Source organism: Rhipicephalus microplus, chromosome 9 (assembly GCF_043290135.1).
Source record: "Rhipicephalus microplus isolate Deutch F79 chromosome 9, USDA_Rmic, whole genome shotgun sequence".
In the NCBI taxonomy this organism is placed as follows: domain Eukaryota; kingdom Metazoa; phylum Arthropoda; class Arachnida; order Ixodida; family Ixodidae; genus Rhipicephalus; species Rhipicephalus microplus.
The window spans coordinates 13511072-13538844 of NC_134708.1; the positions used below are offsets into that span (position 1 = coordinate 13511072).

Consider the following 27773-nt stretch of genomic DNA (forward strand, 5'->3'; position numbering starts at 1 on the left):
TTCTCTTTACGCTGCACCATCCTGCTCCCTCGCCGAAATCTTCCGGCCGTATGTCCTCTCCTTCTACCTCTACGACATCCATTTAGCCCTGGCAAAGGCCTTGTACGCTGCCGTCGGGGATCGGGAGCTCCGAGGAGGTCCGGCGACACGTTAGGCTTGCAGGCCCCACCGCCGCAGCGGCCGGCCTATGGCGTCGTGCGCAGAGACGCTGGACTTGGCGTTCTTGCTTTCCTGGTGGAATAAAAGGCGCCAATACGTGGCTACAAAGTGGTCCCACCTGGCAAAACTTGGTGTCAGGGAAGACCTTGAAACTGCCGTCGATCGATGGTGACAAGCGTTTTCCACGATAAATTCGACAATCCACCAAAAACATAGGAAAATTGCGGAGCCGACGCGCAACACGTCCGCACTCCGTGGCCCCCTAGCGGTGTTCCCCTCCGCATCTAAAACACTATTTTTCAATGAATGCTGCTTACGAAGGGACGCTGGACGCACCGAAGAGATATTCATATTTGTTGTTGATTTCCGAAAGTCATTTCGCGTTTTTGCGCGTCTGGAAACGTCACACGATTTACGTGCACTTCACAGTCAAAAATGGCGTCTCGTTTTTAGGTGAGCGCGCGACGCTCTCCAGCCGTTCCGACGACTCACCGATGGAGCTTGTGTCTGATTTCACTAACAAACGGCTGTGTGAGCAGAGGTATCAAATGGTGTGTTCCGGTGGGATTACTTGAGCACGGCCATCGTGCAAAACTCTACCCGAACCAGAATACTTCGCGGGAGAGTACAGGAGCAGTGACTCCGACTCCGTAGGTTTCCCTTCATTGCCACAGAAAGTTATCCCCGAGCGTAGCTTGTGATACGTGATTTTAGTCGCCTGAGTGGGTGTTACGTTATCTCATTTTAAGTCGTGTAGCAGGGTCGCCCATCATCCGACCTGGTGGTCTATAGTGGCTAAGGCACTCGGCTGCTGATCCGCGGTACACGGGATCGAATCCCAGCTGCGGCGACTGCATTTTGTAATAGATGTGAAAATGCTGAAGCCCGTGTGCTGAGATTTAGGTGCATGTTGAAGAAACTCAGGTGGTCTCAATTTCCAGAGCTTTCTAATACGGCGTCTCTTATAATAACATGATGCTTTTTGGATATCACACTACCATAATTATTATAACAGACTCTCCCATCGTAGTTCTTGCATTAGAAGCCATACCAACGGGTACACCTGTTGTAAGGACGAAGCAAAAGTCGAGGAGGACTCATCCAGAGCACACCGATTCATGACAATGATAACTCATTTCTGCACTAACTTGGGGCGACGTAAAGATTAAAGAGCTGTGCTGGTAAAAATTCGCACCTGTTACAAAAAGTGAATGCTGACGAGGGAACAGCTTCGTATGCACACGCTGACTGGTTACGTTGGACTGAAAGCTACCCAAGTGGCATGATGGAGCCCCACGACCAAATGTGTTCCATATTATTAAAAAAAATGGCAGCATATCCACGGAGTAAATGATAGAGAGTGGGGCGAAGCATTCGTCCGTCCATTCGTTCTTGCTTCCGTCCATCCATCCATACGTCCGTCTGTGTGACCGTCCATGCGTCCATCCACCCGTCCGTGCGTGTGTCTGTTCGTGCATCCGTCCCTGCGTCCGCCCCTGCGTCCGTACATGCGTCCATCCATGCATATGTCTGTGTGTCCGTTCGTCCATCTATTCAACACTCCAAGTATCACCATCTCGCATCTTTTCATCATATATTCACCATATAGAAGCACCGCCATCCAGCGGACATTCCAAGGACTAAACGAGTGGTGGCACACGCACACTTTCTTACGGCTTGCGCTTCGGGTCTACTTCCCTTCGGGTCTACTTTAACCACCTCGAGTTCATGGTTTATACTATAGTTTACTGTATTCATGGCACTGCGGCCCAACGCTCGCTAAACCTTTCTAAAACCAAGGAGGTTACGCCCAGCGAGTATAACGTAGCAATCTTTTTTTGTCAGATAGTGCTCAATGTACATGCTAATGGCTGCTAATGGGAAATGAGAGACAGGAGAATTCGGCTTTTACTTTCTTACGGCTTGCGCTTCGTATCGACTTCCCACCTTTAACCACCTCGAGTTCATGGTATATACTAATTCATTGTATTCATGGCACTGCGGCTCAACGCTCGCTAAACCGTTCTAAAACTAAGGAGGTTACACCCAGCGAGTATAAAGTAGCAACTCTTTCTTGTCGGTTAGTGCTCAATGTACATGCCAATGGCGGCTAATGGGGATTGCAGCGTGCGCGTTAACTAAAAGCCAAATGCTCCTGTCTCTCATTCCCCATTAGCAGTAATTGGCATGTACATTGAGCACTACTTTTTATTGTTCAACAACGCACAGAAGAAATCTCTCACCGGCACCACCTTGGAGCTCAAAATGTTATACTAGTTACACACTACAACGGCTACGAGGGATGAACGGGTGCCGCTATAAGGAGCTTCGCCCCTAAATAGGCACGTGCCGTCGGCGGTCTGCACTCCTTCTTGTTTTAACGGAGAAGTTGTTCAAGGTGGCCGTAATTTGTCTGTCGGAAACAGAAATTACCATGGCGAACCGGACCCTCTCTACATCCTCTTCTTCATGTTGATCCTCTTGTTTACACCCAGAACTTCTGAGCAGACTTCTCAAGAGTAGCCTCTATTAAACGTGACGTGTGCGAGAACGTGTACAAAGAGAGAGAAAGAAATTGATTGAAAGGAATAACGATGCAGGAATTCTTGCTGAACAAAAAAAAAGCTTCATGAGGTGGGATTTGAATCCGCGTGCACTCGATGCTTATAGGCAAAGAGCCTTGACCATTTGGCATGTGGCCTGTAAATGTCACATGTAATTATTGTGAACTGTCCACGACACAATTCGTCACGCTGAAGTTACCTTAACATACATTACGCACACTTCGTTTCAAACAGATGGACGCATTCAAAACGTCATTGAAACACACCGGAGCGCCCAGAAGCGCGAAGCACTTCGGAACGGTGTCTAAAGTCTCAGCTATCCAGACACGCTAGCTTAGCACAGACTTGCGTAGTTTAGTGTTCCAAGGGGGTTGTAAGGAGAATCGAGGGTGAGGAGGTAATATCTGATGGTGAGAAATAGGAAAACGGGGAGGGACGAGAGTAAAACGTAGCACCGAAATAACGAGGAGAGAATTAGACGGAAAGGAATGATTTATTGATTAATTTATATGTGAAGTTCAACGTCCCAAAACCACCATATGATCACGAGAGACGCCGTAGTGGAGGGCTCAGGAAATTTCGACCACCTGGGGTTCTTTAACGTGTGCCCAAATCTGAGCACACGGGCCTACACTAGTTCCGCCTCCATCGGAAATGCAGCAGCCGCAGCCGGGAGTCGATCCCGCGACCTGCGGGTCGGCAGCCGGGTACGTTAGCCACTAGACCACCGCGGCGGGGCAGCGAAAAGAATACAGAAAGTCAAAGAATGAACATCAATGAAAGAGAAAGAAATTGAGTAAGAGACAGAGAGAGAAAATGATAGGAAGCAAGGGATGTTTGAATGTTTAAATGAATGTTTATTTCATAATCTATTTACGGATAACACACACTTGTCGGACTTATAGCCGAGGGCTAGTTGAAGGTCGGAAACAGGAATACCTATAAGGATATCCTAGCACAGCAGGAGAAAAATTAAAAAAAAATATGGTAATAATTCCAATGCACAAAAAATTGAAAAGATTTGATAATGGATAAATATATATATGTAGAGAGAGAGAGAGAGAGAGAGAGAATTGAAGGGAAAAAGATATGAAGTATAGAAAGAGCAAAGAGAAATAAATAGAAAGCAAAGAGAAATTATTAGAATAAGTAATTAGAAATGAACACAGAAAAAAGAGACGCATAAACATAGAAATGACAGAAGAAGAAAATAGAGCCAAGAAGAAAGATAAAATTTGCATATTTAAGCAAAACAACAACAACCATAATCACATAGGTGTCCATCCCCTCCGCTGCACCTTGGGCATTGCACGTGCAGTGCAAGGTACGTTAATTCATTTAACGAAACATATACAACTCGAATTTCGGTGGAGGCCTGTTACGCAATGAGTGCGGCGCCAGATCAGAAATGCGCCCCTCCAAGGGGCGCTGACTCTCTGATCCTTTAAGAAGGGGGGGGAGCAAGATGCCAGTCATAAAATATTGGTGTTTATATATATATATATATTTGCGGCACTGGTGTTAGCCGAAGCAGTACAGGCCACGCTGAGCGACGTCCATGTGTTAAGCGTGCTGACGGCTGTACAGTGGCCTTTTTTATGAAAGGGAACACGTGAGCGCGTGGCCTGCACTCTGCGGAGGCTCTCTACGGCATCATCAGCCGACAGCTATAGAAATGGCTTCACCTTTTAGCGTCATATGTTAGCACCAACGAGTCATGGCTTTTGGACAAGCGTGCTTGATTGCCCTGCCACTCAGGTTTTGAAAGGGCGCACCCGCTTTCTTTAGCCATCGGTTGATGATGCCGTAGGCAGCCGCGACCGTAGAGTCTCTGTATATGGCATATAGAACATCTCTACCGCGCCTTACTGAACCTTTTCCGTGGCAGCGGCCTATTGCATAGACTGTAGCACCCCTGCCCCCCCCCCCCACTTTTTTTTTTGCGCGCGTCGATTTCCCTCTTCACTTTCATTCCCATCTTTCTTCCCGATTTCCCTTGCCCCAGTGCAGGGTAGCAAACCGGATGCTCCATTTTCTGGTTAAGCTCCCTGCCTTTCCCTCATTTTATTCTCTCTCTCTCTCTTTACCGCGCCAGAGTGCAGGCCACATGTTCACATGTTCTCTTTCATAAAAAAAGCAGATACATTGTTACTGAGGCAGGAACAACGGTGCTACTCGCGGCAGGTGGAACCAGCCTTCTGTGGAGCAGCACGTGTAGTTGTTCCACCTAAGTTCAACATGTTGATGCTGCCAGAAAACTAATTTATCCTTGTTCCTGCTCTCTTTTCCTATTCTAGTTTCCCCCATTTCCGGTGGTCAAGCGAGAAAATTGTTATTTTTTGCTTTATATGAATGAGAAAAGCGTGACCCAAATACACGATCCGCTCTTTTGTACATGCCTTTTGTTCCGCGAGCAGTTTATATTTTTTATTTCCATCATTCAACAGCTTTTCCCCATGTATTTCGTAAGGCCATGAAACGGATCTTTCTCCTCTTCCGTCATAATGGAGAACAAGGTGCAAAAAAACTATTGGGGAAGAATAATTTGTTGATATTATAGGTTTACATCGCGTCATGGAAACGATGTTGCAATTGGCTGTATATTCGAGCAACCCTAGCGTGAGCACGGCTTTGCTTCTGAAATTCGGAGGGAATAAATGGGGTGACGAAAAGCTTGTTGTAGGTTTTGCTGCAAAAGAAGTAGGGTATAGAAAGGTCTTTCTGTATGATTCAGAAAAAAAGAAAGTGCGAGTAAAAAGTGGTGAAAGTATTTCAATTTATATGCACTACAAGCAAGGTACCACGAAGAACGAATAGTAGACGAAATAAGTAGCATTTTCATCCTTAAAATAAAATGGCAATAGGATTTCCATAGGAAAAGCAATAGCCGTCGGACGATGCTGAGAGCTAATTGTGTGTCAACCGGAACTCGTGGTTTACTGTTCGCAGATTCTCCTGCTGGTCTCCACTGGACTGTCCATCACCAAAGGCTCCTACGCCTTTCAAGATGTTGAACTGGTCGACTACATCAGCGTGTCGACACTACGAGAGGCAACTTCAAATTTTGCCATGGCAATATCTCTGGTAAGCAAGCATCCGGAGCCCGGTGTTTCACGAGAATTATAACATAAGTTTACAACGTCGAAATTGAGATTCAGAATTTTGCAGACATTGAACGCACAAGCTTACCTGAAAGTGCTCGGACGCAACAAAAAAAAATATACAATTGCATAGGAAGATACGTCACGTACGTAGACATCATACAGTAGAAATTTTTCGAGATTTCTCGACAATGCAGTGTGGCGAAAAACACATTTAGTGTTACCCTAAATGCAGACGTGTGGAAGCACTTGTTAAAAAGGCAAGTTACAACTAGACACCTTGAATATGAACATAGGAAAACACTAGTTATTTAAAGTAGTATTGAAAAGTTTCATCATGCTACGAACACCGGAAAAATACATCGCAACCATTCACGTTGTGAAGTGTCATCCCGGCTAAAAAACTGTTTTATTTAGGCACAGATAAAAATCTACTCGCATGTATCCTTGTACATCCCAGAGACGTGAGGGTGAGGGCCGACACAGTTCATAGTATCCGCTCATGTATTGCCCTGGAACCAGCTTAATGTGTGCCGTAATTACTAGTGCAAATATCAGTTGCCTGCATATATCAACACTGTGACTGACTCCGCAGGCTGTCTTGACGCTACTGATTTGGCGGCGATGGCGACGGTGCCTTCCACCGTCAGGATTCGCAGGAGCACTGCTGGGCCTGCTGTTCACAGCCTGCGTGCTGGACGTCTTCTGCCAGTGCACCACCGTTGTACAGCTGCAGGTACGATGGCACACTGTTGGCGAGAGCGAAACGCCCCAATATACATTTAGCAGTGAAGTTTTAGGGCGAAGCTCCTTGATGTGTGGGTCGGTCGTCACATGTATCTATGCATATATGTAGTAACCACCTCACAGCATATCCACGGAGTGAATGATGATGAGTGGGGCGAGGCTTCGGAGTGTTTTATGGGCAAACCATGAATCATACCATGAACAGACGCCACCGTTGTCTGTCTGTCTGTTTGACGCACGGACGGATGGATGGACACATTCACAGACGGATGAACGCACTCACGGATGAACGCAGAGACTAACGCACGGACGGACGGATGCACAGACGGACGCACGAATAGACGCAAAGATGGACGGACGAATGGACGCATGGGTGGATGGACGGAAACAAGAACGAATGAACGTACGGAAGCACGGGTGGACTGATGGATGCTTCGCTCCACTCATCATCATTCAGTCCGTACATATGCTGTGTTTTTTTAAAATAGTTTGTTCAGAGTTAATTACATTGTGAATAATGCATAATCGGTATGGCTGAGGATGACATATTTGCAGTTCTTCCAGGGGAGTTTGTAGGAGAAATGGTGTTGATAAGAGAGCGCCTGTCACTGTCACCAGACGTTAATCATGCTCATACCTTGAAGGAACTCACTCAGCAGTCGTGTAATAGTTCGTGCAAACGTTAGATTTTCGAAGTTCGGCAGGCAAAACTGCTTTCATGCGGGCTTTCTAGAACAAGAATATGCCGTGTCTGTCGTTCACTATGCACATCAATACATTACTCATATCTGGCGGAGCACACCGCGTGCGTCAATGGGCAAACTTAACAGGTACTGTGTATCGCGATTCATAAACGGATCACCAGTGGTTCACTCAAAAGGAAGAATCCAACAGTTCGCTCAACGCTAGGATACACCAGTCGCTGATGTGATCCAGGTCACCTTGGAGGGATTGATGATCATCAGTACTCTTAGTGTAACCATAAACAATGCAGTCGTGAGCAAAAAATGCGTGTACAAGACGATATGTTATTTGGAATGTCATCAATGTAAATTAGGAATAGTAAGGGAGCAAGGGCGCTATCTTTAGCACCCGTGATGTGACCTCTGCTGAAGGAGAGAGATATTTATTAATGGTGAACTGCTGGAGCGCTTAAAAAGAAAGTTAAAGACCCATGACAAGTTTAGCGGATCTAATTTAAGCGCACAAAGTTTTAATATCAGTCGGCAATGTTCTACCTAATCGCATGCTTCAGAAAAGTCTGCGAAGATGCAATCTGCTTGTCAGTTGATGTCCATGTTGTTATGAAGGTCAGTAGTGAATTCGAATACTTGTGACTCACAGAAGAAGCCTTTTCGAAATCCATGCTGGTTTGGGAATAAGAAATTATGTTATTCCAGGTCATTGTAAATGGGTGATGCGATAATCTCTTCGAGCATCTTGCAGCAAATGCATGTTAGTGAGATGGGGCATAGGGAGATCGGTAACATAGGGGGATTATATGATACAAATAAAAGTCGAGCAAGAAGTCCTGAGGTTACAAAGAACTGGCTCCTCCTATCCTCTTATGTTGATAAACTAGAAAAGTGAAAAAAGGTAATAAGCAAATACGGTATAATAAAAAAAACAGTTCGACATGTTGCACGTAACGAACAGAACGTAAAATATTTCAATGTTTACTGATAAACTCATGAAACAATGATAGTTAACAACCTATGTTGATGAACTAGAAAAGTGAAAAAAGTCACTAAGCAAATATTATATAAAAACAGTTCAACATGTTGCATGTAACGAACAGAACGTAAAATATTTCAATGTTTACTAATAAACTCACGAAACAACGAGAATTAACAAAGTTAGCGGTGTGCAACAGATAGAAATTGAATAAAGAACGATTTTAGTTTTTTTAAGAACATATAGGTATGTGGGGGGTGTTTTGAAGAAAGGATGGATCCCAACATGAAAACTCAACTGTTTATTCAACTGTAGGAGCCGCAGCGGAGGAGCGTCTTAGGTAGCGGGGCAGCCTGATTTGACCGCCACCATCAGCGGTATAAACATCGGGTGATGCAACGGCGCCGCTGTGGCTTATAGGAATGTAGTTCAGTGGGCAGCCACGTTAAACCGATCTAAATAATAGTGGAGCGGAGGCTGCGTCGAATTTCTGCGCTAATTGTGTGACCACAGGAGCATGGGCAGGAAAAATCGGGTCCAATAACGTGCACTCATTATTTCTCAGGACATAACCCTGTCAGCAAGTCAGCTCGATAAGACTTCATTCACCGTGAGCCTCGTCGTGCTGGTTACCGTCATGGGAAACTTCGTGGTGTCCGAAATTCAAGACTTGATCATCAAGAAACCCAACAAATACGTGGTAAGTCCTTTCATCCCATATTATCAAGACGTTGCGGAAAGACTGAAAGCTGGGTCAGTTGGTGACAGTTCTTGAACATATTTTAATACCCTTGTAATACGCATGCAGACAAATTGACGCAGTGCGGGAACATAGTGGCGTTCTTCCGAAATGAGCATGACTCCATGCGCTTTATAAACAGGTGGAGCGAACGCACCAAAACATTGTTGGTCTCGGGTTCGAACTCCGAACCCGCACGACGTTCCCGGCAACTCTTCTACACAATCTTCTAAGCAGGCCACTCGATGATTTATCATTAGGAGAGATAACTGCAAGAATGCATGGGACACATGGGAAAGACGAAGTTCTTCATATTTATTACTGTGGTTCTGTCACGCGAAGCGCAATAGCTTAGACGGAAGGACTGTTGGGAGAGCTTGCATTCCATTATCTGGGAAATGCACTAGCCTATCGTTTTGTTATATATGAGCTTCATCTTGGATACCCTTATACGACCACCATGTGATGATGGCGCATCATGCTTACACATTCTCTGTGTCTTTTTTAACTTTCAGAATTCGGTTGACGAGGACACAACTTCATTGCTTGCTCGGCAGTCATGTTCAGTCCTCTTTCCGTAAGTTGTTGAAATAACTTTGTTTATGCACTCTTCAAGCTGTCTTCGCCATTAAGCGCTGTCTTCTTAATAGTGTATATGACTTAGTGCAAGCTTTTTCGTAGGTTATGTTTATTTCTGAAGTGTCCAAATCCTGCCTTTAGAAGATTGCTGGCACGAGTTTGAATTTCTCTTTTCAGATTGTTGCTATACATTGAATTACTGGGGTTGATAGACCTGAAACGAATATTGTAGTGCTTGGGAATGCGTCGATTATGTTTTTAATATCACTACATTAGAAAAAAAAGATACTTTTGGTTTTGATATTGAGGAGTCGGCTTCTCCGTGACGCGTCATAACTGTGTAACGTCACGGAAAGACGGCAACTGGCGACTTGCTAATGGCAAATCTGTCACAGCAAGCACTCGTGGTTCACGTAAACATCTATGAGCGAATCGTCGTATGGTGGTTCTGCCAGAAACTTCAGCAATCTAGACTGCGTGCCGAATGCAGAGCTCACGGGATAGGTTGTTGGGCGAGTTTGTATTTCATTATCAGGGAAACGCTATAGCTAACTAGTTTCTTGTTGTTGAAAATATTTCATTCGTATGTGTAATATTCGACTCGGTAGTCGAATCGAATAGTACATATAATTTTCGAGCACTTTTTTCGAAAAACTCAAAGGCACAGCACGTTCGAAGAGCAAATGATCACTTTTCTTGTTTTTAGAATTTAATTAGCAATATGCGTGCAGTTCAAGCTGGCACGGGACTATCAATGCCTTACTCACCAAAAGGATAAACAACTTTTTCTTTTTTGAACTCTAGTGTTGCCGAAGCGAATGTCTTCTCAATGCACTACCGTTGTAATGAGATAATGAGATTCATCATGTTATTTCATGAAATATGGTTCAATTTTTAGGTCTCACTGTTACTAAAATGCTGGTGACAATACCACCTTTAATACTGAAGTAACTGCTGCAATAATGCTACATGTGCAGAATACCCCAAAGGCTGTCGTCACGACTGTATACGACCTTACTTCAGTTTACATGATTGTGGTGCCCGTTGTCGGTTATATGTACCGGTAATCTTGCTTTGCTAAAGTTTTTAAATACTCGTCCTAAATTAAAGTTGTGGAATTTCAGGCTTGTATTGAAAGGGATTGCCTTACAACACGAAAACTATTTCAATAGTTTTTGTACGCGTTTTCGACTCGGTACGTTCATTATACTTGATCGGTATTCGATTCGGTTCGAAATTTGACTGTTCGCGCGCCACTAATTGATACAGAATTGTGATGGCATGACACCGTATATGGCTGGAGCAAATACAAAGTCGGCGCTGGTGTCGCAAACTTCTTAATCTCATCTGCCCACCTAACCTTCTGTCTCCCCCTAACCCTCTTGCCTTCTCGGGGAATCCAGTTAGTTACCCATAATGACCAGTGGTTATCCTGGCTACGCGCTACATGCCCGGCCCATGTCCGTTTCTTCTTCTTGATTTCAGAGCTATAGAGCCCCGTGCTATTTGTGATTGCGCGGTCGTCATTTCGATGCAGGGTTTTCAGGGACACCTTGAGGAAGGGCGTGTCTGCGTCGACGCGGCTGCCGATACTGCGAAGAGGAATGCATTGCAAGAACCTCGTTCGCAGAGTCACGGTGAAACTAGCGACCGAGTGAGTTGTACTCACATCACTCTGTTCTCAAATGTCTAGTTTTTATCTTCAGTATTGTTGCCACACATATGTTTATGATTAGTAAACTTTCCCTTTAGCCATGAACTATCAGAAAGAGCTCCCAGGAAAAATGGCTCGTATGCACTAGAAAATAAATTGAAAAATGTCTCATTGTTGCCACAAAGAAAAGAAAGAGAGAATATCTAGTACGTGGTGCTCCTTTCTTTGTTGTCTTTTTCCTTTGTTGCTATTCAACGTCCTTCTGCCTACCTGTAAGTACTACCCTAATATTATTTTGCTGGAGAGTCTCCCGGCGTAATAAAAACTGCACCGGTTAGCCAGTGTTTCATCTCTAAATTATTTTTTTGTTCATATTTGTTTCACTTGCCACACTTGATGCCTTCTTAGTAGTGCACAGTATTTTTGCGCTTACTAGGCACGGGTTCTCCATCTTAAATATCGCCACGTGGCCCCGCCACGATGGTTGATTGATTGATATGTGGGGTTTAACGTCCCAAAACCACTATATGATTATGAGAGACGCCGTAGTGGAGGGCTCCGGAAATTTCGACCACCTGGGGTTCTTTAACGTGCGCCCAAATCTGAGCACACGGCGCCACGATGGTCTAGTGGCTAAGGTATTCAGCTGCTGACCTGCAAATTGCGGGATTGAATCCCGGCTGCAGCGGCTGCAGCGGCTGCATTTTCGATGGAAGCGGAAATGCTGTAGATCATTGTACTCAGATTTGGGTGCACGTTAAAGAACCATGGTCGAATTTTCCGGAGCCCTCGACTACGGCGTCACTTGTGATTATATGGTGGTTTTGGGACGTTAAACCACACATATCAATCAATCAATCAATCAATCAATCAGTCAAACAAACAAACATTTTCCTGTGGTTCTTATTTAGGTGGACCTGTGCTCGGGAAACGAAAAGTCACACTACTAGCAATACACGATATACACCGATATAAGCGAACGGAGCGTCGGCCTTCGATAATCTGATGCCGGCGGAACGTGCCGTCTTTCATGCAGTAGACATTCAAAAATTGCACCATTATCACTGCCGCTCGCGTATGCTCTAGAATAACCTTTATGGAATGCTCGCAAATGATCGCAAAGCTTTCCGAACATCGTAGTGCAGTCTGCTCAGAGCGCTGCTTTCAGTTCACGTAGGTGAAACCTTAATACGCCAAAATAAAGAGATTTATTGATGATATAATCGAATAATATATAAGGTTTGACGTCCCTAACCATCATTTGATTATGAGAGACGCCGTAGTGGAGGGTTCCGAAAATTTCGACCACCTGGGGTTCAAAATAAAGGGAAAAGCACGTGTTACTACACATGTTACAACGAAACATTCTTCTCTGCGTCCCTGTAAAGTATTTCGTAAATTGCAATACGTGGTCGACTAAGTTGTTTGTTTGTTTAGTTCGTCAAAGGTGCTTTTAGAGTTGATGCATTTATTAGCTCTAGAAACATTTACCATGGCGATAAACCGGATTAGTGGTACACGTTGAATGGCATAAAAGCAAGCGAGAAACACGAAACAAAAAGAATAAACACGACGGGACGGGGTAGGACTTACGACTGATCAAAGCACGCCAGAAGCACACACTTATACCCGCCGCCGACCACCTTGGGCATAAAGTAACCATGTGTGATATAAAACGAAATTCGTTCGAGCTATCACCACGTTTGGAAAGGTTATCTCCTTAGCCCACAGGTGCGCTGAAGTGTCGAAGACGCAATCGAAGTCCAACCTCTTTTGATGGCATATGTTACTAAAAACGTAAAATAATCGTTTCAAAATTTACTAAATCACAGGTTGCTGGCGAAAGCATTTGCCAAGTGCCACACATGAATAAATAAAAGCACTGAGAAGAACCGAAGTGTCACTAAATATTTTTACCTTGGTCAGCATCCCTCAATCTTTGCAGCGTTGAAAAAATTCATGCGGTTCCGTAAACAGGATAAGTAGGAGAGAAGTTGTGCAAACAAATCTATTAGCCGACATGTAAGTTCTGGGCACATCAACATAATAAAACACAACATAAAAATGTTCTCTCGGATATGTGGTAGGTTGTCTAATTTCCGGCAAGTTCAAAATCTGATTTGAACGACGTAAGTTACATCGTTCCTTTGGCCACTACATTGTTGGATTTCGAGAAAGATGCTTCTTTTTTCTATTTTGTTATTGCGAAATGCTTTTAGGCTGCGGAATTTTCAATCCAACTAACTAATTCGTTTCTAGTGAAACCGGTGTTATATGTAAATGACGGTTACATTTCGTCACTGCCATTTAGCATGATGATGTCGGGCATATAGACCTACAGAAAAATCCACTCGGATTTTCTTCGATTTGCCAAGATTTCAATGAATACCACCTCCCCAATTCGCCAACAGTACATATTGAATACTACTACTACTACTACTAATACTAATACTACTACTAATACTACTAATACTACAACTCATACAAATACTACTACTACTACTACTACTACTACTAATACTACTAATACTAATACTAATACTACAAATACTAATAATACTACTACTAATACTAATACTATACTACTACTACTACTACTACTACTACTACTAATAATAATAATAATAATAATAATAATAATAATAAGCCTGACTACGCCCACCGGAAGACAAAGGCCTCTCCCGCGTTCCACCTGTCCACCCAGTTCCGTGCTTGCTGCTGCCGCATTATGCACGTAAACTCCTTAATCTCATCTGTCCACCTAACCTTCTGTCTCCCCTCGCGCGTTTTTATTCTCTTGGAATCCACTCTGCTACCCTTAATTATCAGTGCCTAATGATCAACTTACGCGCCACGTACTCTGCTCATGTCCTGCACGTGCAACTGCGAGTGCTGAGTAGTGCGAGTGTGAATAATCTTCCCATCTGCTTTTCTGCAGACGAATTCCTCCGGGGCGGCGTCGGACGACGTTCGTGATCAGATTGTGTAAAGTGGTGTGGGTGGACACGCTGCGCATTCTTCTGGTGACAGGTGGATACTACTCCTGCATATATGCCAGGATACCGGCACTAGAGTAAGTGCTCCTTGTGCCAAAAGACGATGCCAAATCATTCGCAGCTTAACTCATGAGGCAGGATAAAACCTTGACTGGAAACAGAAAAGATGCAAATATCATTACCTATATATGAATAATATGCGTACACAGGCAATGTGTACAACGGTTCAGATTAGCATAACGACGTTTGTTGTATAAGCTAACGTTTCCACAGAGGCTTATTTTTTTCGTGTGTGAAATGCTGCCTTTAAGTAAAATTGAGTCAATCTATCTAACCGTAATGACAGCACAGAAGAAAGCCTTTACTTTTATCTTTGATTCACTTTCAATTCTCATTTTATTCACCATTAATTGACTTACATCGCTATATTACTTGCCGCGTGGTAAATTCGCATTTCATTCACCTTTAGGATTAACCTTGACTGACAAGTGGTTCACTTTTATTTCACCTTATTTGACTTTTTGTTTTCTATAGTTAATATGATTCACTATCAATTGATGTGCGTAAGAGCGGATGAGACATCCTTCGGTCAAAACATTCAATTGTGGAAATTTTCAACCACTTGAGGATTTTTTATTCTTCAAATTATATATCCCACTTGGACACTCGCGATTAAAAAAATAATTTTTTGCCCCTACTTTTCTCTAACACTCAAAAGAAATGCACGCGTGCCCATACGATAGTTCAACGTTTTTCGGAAAACAAGTTTTGTTCGAATTCACGTATCTTTTTCTCGGGAACTATGGAATGTAAGCAAACAAAAAAATTTAACGTATATAATTAGTGGCGTTTACATACCGGCAACGAGAGCCTAATTTGGGCGAGTTGGTTCGTCGTGGTTGAGTTCTAGTAACGGTGCGACAACTTCAGGAAGTAGACATGATAGGCGCTCTTTCCTGTCCTTTTTGTCTCTTCCTGAAGTTGTCATGCTGTTACTGGAACACAATTACATAACAGCTATGACTCAGTGACCTTTTGGGTGCATCTTTATTTTTTATTTCGAAAACATTCACAAGTGGTAATTTTCATGCGTCGACGAAGATCAAGATAAATAAAAATGTGGCTTTTTGTTGTAGACCTGCAATTTTAGCTCCCCTTTTATAAGACGTATGTTGCTCTGTTCTTAGAAGATCACAATGCCCCTCAGATAGCAGACTTCATAAAAAACAGCATATGTAGAAAAAGAATGTTAGAAATTAAAAATAATGTACGCAATTTGTAACTAACTTTGAGCTATAACGCAACCTGCATCGACATTTAAAAGCCCTTGCGAAATTTGTCGCCATATCTTTCACTACCACTGCCGTACAGCTAAAAGTGGAAACTCTCTTTCAAACTCTCTGCCCATCTTTAATGGCCTCGACATTTCATTAGTCGCAAATTATTGTTTGATTCACTTTTAGTATTAGGCATGCTTAACTTGTGGTTGATTTTCAATTTACCTCAATTCACCTTTGATTATGATGTGTTCACCTTAATTCTCGTTTGATTCACCTTCTGTACTCAATTTATCGCTTCATTTATCTTCCCCTCTCTCACCTTTTTATGACTCTTTCCCAACTTGCCAGCGTATAGTAGCCAACTGGAAGCTCTTCTAGGTAACCTCCTTGTCCTCTCAACCTTTCGGCTGCCTTCCGTCCAACTATATACTTGTCAAACGCTGCATGCTTAATTCCCCATCGGTATACGTTTAGTTAACGTTGATTCTCAACCATGGAATACGGATATACGCCAGACGTTACTTTTGGCTCAATTCGCGAGTTCGATGTAACCTCCATTAATCTCTTTTGTTTCGTGCGATTATTACGCACTCAGGACCTCCGTCCTCATTTCTACTTTCCTGTTGACAACATACGGTTAGCTTAAGTTTGACACTTGATGTGTCTCGTCATCCCACCAGCTGAAATCACGTCAAAAAAAAAAAATTCTCGCTTCTCTGAGAGCACAAAGTGTTCGCAGCGTGAACAGGATTCTATATGCTTTTTTTGTTTGTATTCGACAGGCTGCTGATAAATAGCCGCGATAAGGTCGGCTTGACGGCAGCGGTGCTACTCTTCGCCGCGGCAACCACCTTCGAGCTTCTTATCTCCTGCTACCAAATGGACATCCTGACTACGTACGCCATCAGGATTCGCTCCATGGTTCAAGGGCTTACCTTCAAGAAGGTACGGCTCCTTTTCAGTAGTTCTGGCAAATGTAACACTTGTCGTTATAGTTTAGCCCGACGTTCAAAGCCCCTGAAATGACAGACGATGAGCTCCCAAGCATGCATAGTGCGCGTGTACAGCGCTGTGTGCTCTTAGGGGCGAAGCTTGTTAAAGCGGCACCCGTTTGTCCCTCGTAGTCGTAGTGTGTAACAAGTGTTACATTTTGACCTTCAAGGTAGTGCTGGTGGGAGATTTCTCCTGTGCTTTGTTTAACATTAAAAAGTTCGCGGCGTGCGCGTTAGCTAAAAGCCGAATGCTCCTGTCTCTCATTCCCCATTAGCAGCCATTGGCATGTTCCAGTAGGGAATTTTAGTAGAATTAGAAGTGTTAAAAGCCGACTTCTGCTGTCTCCCATTCCCAGTAGCAGCCATTGTTTACCTCCAAGGTAGTGCCTGGTGAGATTTTTCCCTGTGCGTTAATAAACAATAAAAATATTTTGTTCAAAACGCCGTTGATTGGTGAAATAAACCAACGAAAGACACCAGATCTTTTCTAAAAGCAAAACGAAAAGACGCCAGATGTTTCTAAAGCAAAACAAAAAGAAGACGCCAACTGCTTAACGAAAGATGCCAAGTGTTTTCTAAAGCAATGGTTTTCATCGGGCGAATTAACGGAAGAAAATTTCACGGTATTACTTCCACGAGCTTCGCCCAATCTCATCATCATTCACCTCGTGGATCTGCCGTCAATTTTTTTTATCGCTGCCCTGTGTTGGGACGCCGTTCTTCATGCCCGGTGTGTACCAACAGGCCCGCCTACGATCAGTGTTACCACTTCATCGCCCTTTCCATCTTTCGCCACCTTTCTCGTCGCGATTCCATTGGCGGACGCGCACATCTGCGCACATGGTGCACTTGTCTCACACGGCGCACATGGCGCAGCTGCGCACAGGCTGCGCCATTGGTAACGCGAGGTAAAACACATACGTGATGGTTTTTCTTCGCAGGTGACCAACATGTCAGCTGGCACCAAGGCCAGCTACCCGGCGGGCCACATCGGCTCGCTGTTGAGTGTCGACTGCGGCGTGCTGGCCAGTTGCGCCTACGCCATACCCGTGCCCCTGCTCGGTGTGCTGCTCTATCCTTTCCTCTTTTGGATGCTTGCCTCTCGAGCCGGTCTCTGGCCGTCGCTGTGCACTGCCGCCTGGGCCGTGCTAGTGCTGGGGTTGCCCTTTTTCGGCTCATTTATTCAGAAGAAGTTCTGGGTGAGTGTCTGAAAGTTTCCGTGAATGGCTGTGTGCCCTTTCTCAACAACACAAGCAACTATAGAAACAGACCGAGAGAGGCGGAACACTATTTGTCTTCTTCCTTGCACTGTTTCCCAATTTTTGCAAACAGCCAGACAAAATTATCAACTCATTGTCATATGAGAGGTCATACCTTGTACCCCTGTGAAACACTAGAGATCGCCATGGTGACAAGAGAGTCGGAATACTGTGTTCTTAGTGAAATGCACCTACATCAACCACTGTCTTCGCATCTTTGCTCCATTGAAATGCAACTGCCGCGGCCAGTATCAAACCCGTGTCCAGCGGGTGAGCAGAGTGTACCGTAACCCTTGATCCACCGTGGTGCACTTTTGGGGGTTATTATGGTGATGTAGAAGTTCAGGGGAGGATGCATGAAATCTTGAAGCAATGAACATTGTTTTGCAAACGAAGTATTGCTGGAGCCGACACCAAGTGTCGTTTTGATGTTTCGCTGAATTATAGTTGTCACAAGGAAGTATACCACTTGACAATGTTAATTTTACGGCAGTGCCTTTTACGGGGATGCCTGCCTTTACTATTTTGGGAGGGGGGAGAGGGAGGCCTCAATCAGCTGCGCGTCCTATTACCAGTTGAAGCGTTGAAGAGGACAAGTCTTCTTTTCGAAACGCGAACTCCAGTGACGGCCCGTGGTGCAAGACTTCTTTATCGTTTGGGGTGGTCGGCGATTTTTGTTCCCCGTGGGACTAGCCGTGTTTTGCACGTTTCCGTTGAACCGATACGCATAAGAATTGATCGATAATTTGTGAAAGAGTAATTAATTCGTTAATAACTCTTGAAATTACATGTTCGTGGCGATGCTTCTTGAACAACACCGTACCGCAAGTTCTGCTGCATTAATATGTGTGGAGCTGTGCGTGTGTGTGTGTTTTCTTTCTCCTGTATAATGTTAATATATTGCGTTTTTTTTGGTCTTTACAAATTATTGCTGTTTTCTAAAGTTGGAGAGCCTTGTATTGTTCTCCTGCGTTGTTAAACGTATTGTTAAATTATGTTGCTATATTGTTGACACACCGCTGCTGTTGTCGCCATCGAGGAGGCCTGCGACCTCGTCAAGCTCTCTGAACGACAGCTTTGTCCGCCCACCCCTTCGTATCATATTACGCAGTATTGATGTAAAAAAATATACATCGTTGTCATTGTCCTTTTAACGCATTCTCATTTAAAATTTCTCGCAGGCTACAACTCGAACACGGTAAACAGAACCCTAGAGTTTCTCAAAATTAACTAGAGGGCACTCTGGCGCTGCGATCGTTCAACGACCATGGGAATGATGGGTAGTACACACATTTGCCTAGTATTCGTACTTGCGGGTGGCGAATTGTACTTGCGGCTTCGTTTATTGCTGTGTTTATTTTTGTTTTGAAAGAAAGATTGAATGCTTTTGAACTTCGTAAGCCAATTTGGAAAGTAAGCCTAAAAAAATAAAATGGTGAAGCGCAACCGCTGAACATTTGCTAATACTTGTTTCGTAAGAAAACAGCTCCAAGCCACACGAACACACACGGAGCCAAAGGCAGGCCAGAAGTACGAATATTAGACAAATGTGTGTACTACCCATCATTCCCATGCTCGCTGAAGCGCGTGCGTTGCAGCTCCCATAGACACTAGCACCAGAGTTTCCTCTAGTAAGTATTGTGGGAAACTATATGAAGAGAACAACCTGTCGCCGTCATGAACTTTCAGAAAAAGGCGATCAAGGCTCGTGACGAGCGACTCAAGGCCACTACCGACCTGTTGTCCACCATCCGCGTGGTCAAAATGTACGCCTGGGAAGACGCTCTGCGAGAGAATGTGCAACGGACCAGGGACGTCGAGCTAAAGTGGCTCCTCAGGGTCAACATGCTGGACGCAATCTTCGACTGCATCTACAACTCCACAAGTTCAGTGGTATGTGCATCGTGTCACTCATCATTAACGTAGTGTAGCCCTATATAGCGACGCATAGCGCGTTCTATTCTACTCGTATCGTCAGTGATGGATAAGTGCATTCATTAAACTACAGCGTAAGATGAAATCTAATGAAGCCAAGTGACAATAAAGGTAAGGAACGAATAGGGGATATTGAAAAAATAATTGAAGCAGCTTCGCTCTATGGTGGCCAAGCCCGCAAAAAGGGCGGAACTGATGATTGATGATGATGATGATGATGATGATGATGATGCCTAAACAATGGCTTACACACACTCGGGAGAATCGGCCGAGGATTGGTTATGCAAGTTTTGGGCCTTTCAAGTAATAATCATAACAAAAGAGGAAAGAGCGTACTTGGGCAGCCACCCCTGTTTTTTTTCTTTATGTTTTCCCCTCTCTTTATTTCAAGTTATTTATTCCTCTTACTTTATTTATTTCCTTCTATTTCTTGCTGTTTTCATTTTCTTACTTGCCATTACTAGTATGGTGTCGTTATTGCTTGGCGTAACACTTCGTGTGTAAGATCTCGAGCGCGCAGTTTCGCCGTGTAAAAGTCTTATTCCACTTGTTTTTTGCGCGCCTTGACGATGGTTACTTATTATCATCAGCAAAAATAAACTAGTTGCGCTTGGCGTAATAGAGGTGAAACCATGCACGGAAATAGATATAAAAAAGGAAGCAAGCGCGGTCAAGCAAGTTAGAGAAGGGCAAAATTGAGAATAAAGATAGAAAGAGCGAAACAGAGAGAAAGAGTGAAATAGACGTAGAGAGGTAGAAATAAATATAAAGAGAAAAAAAGTCTGACAAAAAACTAGAAAGGATAAATAGAGAGAGAGTGGTGGAAAGAAGAAATCCTACGAGAAATGGAGAAGGCTGCTCAGCTCCACGTTTCCACCAGGCTTGAAGCAACTAGGGCAAACTGCCTTAATTTTTTTCCTTTTTAACGTAATCACTTATACTCTTCATTAAGCTTGAGACTACGAAACTTCAACCAGCTTTACTCGTCTTACTCATGAGTCGATTTCATTTGAATCAGTAAGCGCTGGTAATGTTATCAGTTTTGTCGCTGTTGTCACATCTGCTTACCTTTTTTTCCCGTAACCTGCCCTTCAGCTCATGATCATCCTGTTCTCGACGCTCTACCTGCTGGAACCCAACCTAGTGCTCACCCCGGCGTTGTCCTTCTCCAGTGTCTCGCTACTCTACATGACTGATCTCAGCATGAACGGATGTGGACAGGCGTTGAGAAATTTGAGTCAGGTGAGAGACTTGACGCCTCTTCGCACGTGCGTATGACTTTTCCTGGAAGCGAAGACCGAGAGTTGAAAGGAAAGCGGCCCCGCCACGGTAGTCTAAGGTACTCGGATGCTGACCGGCAGGTCGCGGGATCGAATCTCGGCTGTGGAGGCTGCATTTTCGATGCTAGCGGAAAATGTTGCAGGCCCATGTGCTCAGATTTGTGTGCACGTCAAAGAGCCCCAGGTGGTCAAAATTTCCAAAGCTCTTCACTACGCGCGTCTCTCATAATTACATGGCGGTTTTGAGACATTAAACCCGATGTTTGAATCAAAGCAAAGCTTGTAAATATACACAGTACACCATTGTAACCATCTGCAAAGTGGGCGAAAAATGGCGGAGTGATAATTCGATTATCACAGCAGTCCCGAAATCTATGATGTGAGGCATGGACGCGTTGTCAATGCGCCAGTACACGCCCAATAATAGGAAGCTCTATATTTTGAGGAAGCTCTATATAATAGGAAGCTCTATAATAATAGGAAGCTCTAATATAAATGTTTTGTTCGCTATTATTTACTTAAAGTATTATCATACTTTAAGTGAATAATAGAGGACAAAATATATCAAAAGGAGGGCTCTTCAATTTGATTCATCGTTCTCTTGGTATCTCGGTGTAAAACGTTAATGTACGTAAGAACACGTAATTTGCCATACGAATGTGCCTCCTTGGATGATTGGCAACTACCCACTCAGGGAGGTTCACCAAGAGTCGAACGGATCATACAGTCCAAAATATTTAAAAGTGCTAATAAAGGTTACAGATGTAATTATAAATAAACGTTATAGTGATGAATATGAACTTTAGCCTATACGTCATAGCGTAACCGGAGCGCTCCGGTTAAGCTCTGGTTACAGAGCGCTCCGGTAACCGGAGCGTAACCTCCGGTTAGCGTAACCTCTGTAGCGTAACCTCCAATAACCCGGCCCGTGCATGCATGTCTTTTTTACCGTTGCATGTCGTTTAGTTGCTTGTTTCATAATTACGAACTAATAAGCAAACTATCAAGTTTCACGTATAGTATGTTCTCCACTGCGGTCGTGATGGTTTCAGCGATTTGTGTTCACTTTTTGCAGGGCATGTTATCTCTCAAGAGAATTGCTGATTTTTGCATGGCAGAAGAGCAAGAAGCAAATGCAGTCGATTCCCGAAGCCACTTGCCGACGAGGAAAGGTGAGATGTTAAACGATTGCAGAGTGTTTTGTTCAAGAAGTAAGCTTTCTATGAAGTGCATTTCTTCGTTATTCTATATTCAATATACCTCACATACATCTTATCGGAGCATTGGGCAGGTGGAAAAGGGCGGCACTTATCATTACACCAATTTAAGAGAGCAGAAAATTACTTTAGGGTTACTAACCAGAAGAGTTACTCTTTATTCCATTTAATGTGTGCTTTATTGCTGGGTGAATTTAGGAAAAGGTTAACAAATGTCGTGTCTCTTTCTTTATCTTATAATATCTTTTTTTTGCTTTGACGTCATAGTTCAATTCATACTGTTTAAGTAAGCACTTGTGTACTTTTCTGTTACTGTTATAATTTTCACTTGACTGCTACGTTTCCCTACGTATACGTCTAAGTGAAAGGTGCATAGCAAGCTGCATATATAAAAGGTACTCAAAAGTATGATATATAACAGCTACATTTAACCGATACTTACTTACGGCGCAGAAACCTGGAGGACTACAAAGAAGGTTCAACCTAAGTTGAAGATGAAGCGAGGAGGGGAAAGGGAAATTATAGGTGTAACCCTAAGGTACATGAAGAGCGCATAGGCGGTCAGGGAACACAAACGAGCGTTAGGACATCATAGTCGAAATAAAGAAAAAATGGTTATCGGCAGGGCACGTCGCGTGAAGGCAAGCTAACCGCTGGCAATTGAGGATCACAAAGTGGTTTCCAAGAGAGAAGGCAAGTGGGTGAGGGGGAGGGGGTAGAAAGTTGGTTGGGCAGATGAGATGAAGTTTGCGGGTATGAAGTGCCAGCAGCAAGCACAGGAACGAGTTGGCTGGCGGAACAATGAAGGGGCATTTGTTCTGCAGTGGGCGTAGTCAGGCTTCTGCTGGTGATGCTGATGATGATGATGATTACGAAGTGTTTACGACCATGATTTGTCTTTGTAAAGGAGATCCCGATAGAGTCTCTTCACTATGGCACCTCATTTTGTATACTAAATGCCTGTAACATTAACCAAGCTCAAGTACAACATATGTGATAAACACAGAAAAGAAAACGAAATTTAATATGTGCATACTGGAAGGCGCGCTGCGTTATTGCTATTTGTTCGAGTGCCGAAACGAAATGAGGTTCACAACAGTAGAAAAAATAAATAAGCAAGGAACATGCAAAAAAACAGGGAACGAATTCCAGGGAACGTCTTTTTTATTGAAAAGTATGTACTTCTCTTTAAAATCAACATCGAATGAATGCTAAAATTGCTAGGTGCCTAACAGTAAAAAAATGCATAACATTTGTTTTCGTATAGGAGTAACTAGAGAAGTTATCGCACCAATATTGAAATGAGAGTTTGGTTTCTGGGTCAAATAATGCTCTCGGTAATGGCGAGTCTGTGTACATGTGTTCGTGTTTGTTTGGTCTTACTATCATTTTTCCTCCTTTCTGCACGTTCAACGCGCGCACCTATACATAGGTTGATAGACGGAATCAATGTACATTGTCTAAGAGCATTTATTCTGTCTCCATTTGCAGTGATAAAGGCGTGAGATAGCCTAGCCAATTGATGGTCTGATTTTTGTGATAATGATTACGGTTAGAGACAAAATTTACTGCTGAAATACTTGGTTATTAATTTTAATTTAAAGCAAATAATACAAATAACAGGATTGCATACAGATTCGACAATGCAATATTTAATATAAATGGCAGAAGTGGGGATTAGCATGTGCGCATGATCGAAGTGGGCAAGGGCATGAGGGGCTGCAAAGTCATGCTTCAGGATGAACAATAAATCGTTGTGGTACAGTGAGTGAAAAAAACCGTAGTCGAGTAAAAGCCAGTGTAGACGACGTTCTTAGTAAGCCTATGTGCATTGCTACATTTTCAAAAACACGTCTATCCACCTATTACCGCTTGGCTCAAAGCCCCCCCCCCCCCCCCCCCCAAGAAAAAGCTGCTTCGAATGCCACCGATTATCAAAGGGCGTGGGATCCACCAAACTTTTTGTTACCATTTCTAGCATTTTGTTTAAAAAAACGGCAGTAAAGGGAAAATGGAAGCTTGCGACGAAAAATATTCGTAAACAGGGTTGCGGGCTCGAGTCGACCTTTCTGCAAGTGGACTTGCCTTCTTCAAGACTAAAAGAATTGTCTTCTTCAGGGTAGTCTGTCTTCGAAAAAGACAAGTCAACGTGTTGAAACGCCGGCTCAGCACAGGCAAATCACGACTCTATCACACTCGCCTCAATGGCAACAGGCGGCGCTGACTGACGCTCCTATGTTTAAATACACATATATATTCCGCATAAAGTGGGCAGAGGAATAGCCTCTGTGGTCCAGTTGGTAGAGGATCGGGTGCGTTATTCGAAGGTCACATGTTTGGCCCCTACTCACAGCAAGTTATCTTTTTTGTGCATATTTATTTCATCACAATTAAATTTCAATTACTTCTATTACCATCCATCCCCTATACTTTCCTTGGCATAAATGTCTGTCAGTTCTCATTAACCACTGATTAGGAATTTTTTTTCCTTCTCTAGCATGTGAGCAAGATCTATTAGAGAGGATGTCATGATGGCAGCGTATTCTGGACAAGTCCCGATGAATGAATCGAACGAGCGCCGTCTTGAGTCCTCATTAGTAAAATGAAGGTGTTAGACAGGCTATTCCTTGCTCATTAATCTGTTGCATACCTATATCTCCACTAGCTTCGCATAGCGTTCACTTTATTACAAAAATAGGACCAGTGTGCCTGGGGTGCAATCATGTATCTCGAGACCAGATGACAATTTTTCTCGCTCTTTGGCTCGCCATAGGTTCCGTGACAATTCAGAAATGTTCCTTTTCGTGGGGCAAGCGGGAAGATGATGAAACGGATGTTCACCTTAATGACGTCAACCTGAACGTTGAGCCCGGATCGCTCATCGGCATAGTCGGTTTCGTCGGCAGCGGCAAGTCATCGCTCTTAGCCGCCATACTGGGAGACATGCACCGCGTCAAAGGCAAGGTCACCTGCTTGGTGAGTCTGTCATCGTTAGACAAGAAAATGCTGCTGCTATCAACGTTTTATTATGTAACGGGAAATTACAATCGTCGTGAAAACGTTCGCGAAACGTTTGATCCTCGGGAATAATACCTCTGGGCTACAAGTACCGTTGCAGTGAACGCAAGTACTGACTAACCATCGCCATAATCATCCTTGCCCCGCCTCGTGTAGTCACTGTTCATACCGGTGGGCTGGAAGTAGGAATTCGAAGGTATAGTGAGTGATATCGACGATAGCGAGTTTTGTTGTGCCGGGGACCCCAAGCGCATGTGTACGCACGTTTTTGTACTTCCAGCCGCACCCGAGGGCAATACAAAGGAAAACGAAAGCTTGCGACCAGCAGCTGCTTTGGGCATCCAGCACAAAAGCTCTATTATCTCTAGCGTCGTCGAAGAAGTCAAGTACCAATCGCACAGACAACAAAATGACGACTACTCTACATCTGAAATAGTTTAGATTTTTCTACTAGATAAAAGCTCCCTTCTTTGCCGTCTTTAAGTATGTACCGATTTCTCAGTGTTTGTATACAATTAACGCCGTTTTTTTTCAGAATGTACTTATTGAATTTCGCCTCGAGGCCCCTACAGGCATGTCTGCCTCTAGCCACTCTCAGACGTTCTGACAAATATGCCGCCGTACAGACGTGAAACTGAAAACTGTATTGCGTATCCAAGAAGTGATGCCCTTCTGCTCTGGTCTCGTATGAGACTGGCAGTATCGAAAATAAATAAATAAATAAAATAAAATAAATAAATAAATACTTCTGTAGTGCGCAGTGAATAACAGCACGCAAAGGTATAATGGTATGTTTAAATATTCAAGTGAATGTTGCTGCTTTGTGCAGCATAAATCACAAAATATAGATAAAAGTTGACGCCCACCAGGGTGGTCTAGTGGTTTGGTATTCGACTGCTGACCCGCATGTCACTCGATTGAAATTCAGTCGTACCAGTTCAAGTCGCATTTCGATGCAGGTGGAAGGCTAGAGGTTCTTGTAGCTGGATTTAAGTACACGTTTAAAAAGCTCCAAGTGGTCGAAATTTTCCGAGCAACCACTGTGACGTCCCTCATGATCGTATCCGAGTTTTGGGGCATAAGACATCCGTCATTATATTTCAAATAAGCCAACATGACTTCTTTACCGTTTCAGGGACGTGTTGCATTTGCACCACAGTTGCCAAATGTACACAACATGACAATCAGGGACAATATTCTTTACGGAAAGCCTTTGGATCCCGGATTCTACGAGCAAGTGGTCAGGAGTTGTCAGTTGCTGAATGACTTCAATAAGCTGCAAGCCGGTGATATGACCGAGGTCGGCGAGAAGGTAGGACTTCAGGGCATGGTTTATTTGAGAAGACAGGCATTTTAAATATTGGGACACATTGCTAGCGTGACTGTAGGACAATTCGTGCTATTGCATTGTAGAGTGTGCAGATAGAAAATCAAGGCTCCTACGGTATTCATATAGAAATGAACTGTCTAAGGAATCACTGCAAATATCAGTGCATCAACCACTTAAACTAATTATTTATAGACGTGGATGGTTACTAGCAGACAAGATTATGTTTCAACTCCTATGTTCCGCCAGTTCGGATTCTCATGTAAGCAATTTCACAATTCGTACGTAGTGGCTTCAACATTATGTCGCTGTAATGACACGCCATGTTTATCCACGCAACCATTTTCTCAGCAACTATAAGAAGCCAACATTTCAACTCGTATCATGCTTCAGTAAAATAACGCACTTACGAGAGTCTTCTTCGTGTCTGTGAAATATAGCAGGAGGTACACCCTTCTCCTCCCCTTACTACGATCTAAAACTTGCTCGAACATGATGTAGCGAGTTGTGTTTTGAGAAGCAACACTACGCAAAAAATAAGCATTGGAAAAATGTTCGTTAAGCCTTTCTGTAGAGCTAAGGTTATCGCGGCTCTGCCTATTGACGCAGGGGTCGAACCTCAGTGGCGGACAGAAGCAGCGAATTTCTTTAGCCCGCGCTGTCTACAGCCAGAGTGACATCTACTTGCTGGATGACCCGCTCAGCGCCCTTGATCCCGTTGTGGGCAGCAGAGTGTTCAGGGATGTCATTGGAAATCATGGCATGATAGGCGACAAGGTACCTACTGTCTTCTCAATGACGTTACTTAGTCAACTATAAAATACCGGGTTGTTCCTCTGGCAGTGTCGCTCTTATGAAACATTGAAACGTGAAGCATTATGAGAAATGGTTTTTAAGCACCCCTATTTACAATGTCATTCATTCTTTCCGCAAGTGTATTGCTGAGCTTTAGTTTGTCCACAAGCTTCCTCGCGTTAACATTTCATTTGATTACCGCGGCAACAAACATGAGCGATCAGAATAGGTGGTGCCATCTAGTGGAGGTCAGACCAACCAGAGAAGCACAAAACCAGGAAAGTGTAAATGTTTGGCAGCGGTGTAAATCGAGTGCTTTGGTCCTCAAATGTTTTAACGTTAAGTGCACTCGGCGAAACGATCACTTAGCGGTTGGCAAGCAACTATATTAGTTTAAAATGACCATAATATTCACTAACACCATCACCACTACAATAGTCGTGTTTTAGTACGTATA

General features: G+C 43.6%; 1 protein-coding gene across 1 annotated transcript in view; it reads left to right on the plus strand.

The window, feature by feature from the left end:
• Window positions 1-27773, plus strand: part of LOC119163487 (ATP-binding cassette sub-family C member 2-like) — a 67641-nt gene that overhangs the window by 22784 nt on the left and 17084 nt on the right. Inside the window, exons 2-15 of the mRNA XM_037415490.2 lie at window positions 5673-5807; window positions 6420-6560; window positions 8811-8945; window positions 9500-9561; window positions 11101-11217; window positions 14156-14290; window positions 16276-16438; window positions 17427-17684; window positions 19434-19637; window positions 20775-20921; window positions 22035-22131; window positions 24950-25152; window positions 26330-26506; window positions 27131-27298. Of these exons, the coding sequence (XP_037271387.2) occupies window positions 5673-5807; window positions 6420-6560; window positions 8811-8945; window positions 9500-9561; window positions 11101-11217; window positions 14156-14290; window positions 16276-16438; window positions 17427-17684; window positions 19434-19637; window positions 20775-20921; window positions 22035-22131; window positions 24950-25152; window positions 26330-26506; window positions 27131-27298 (2142 nt within the window). The remainder of the gene's footprint in view (window positions 1-5672; window positions 5808-6419; window positions 6561-8810; window positions 8946-9499; window positions 9562-11100; window positions 11218-14155; window positions 14291-16275; window positions 16439-17426; window positions 17685-19433; window positions 19638-20774; window positions 20922-22034; window positions 22132-24949; window positions 25153-26329; window positions 26507-27130; window positions 27299-27773) is intronic.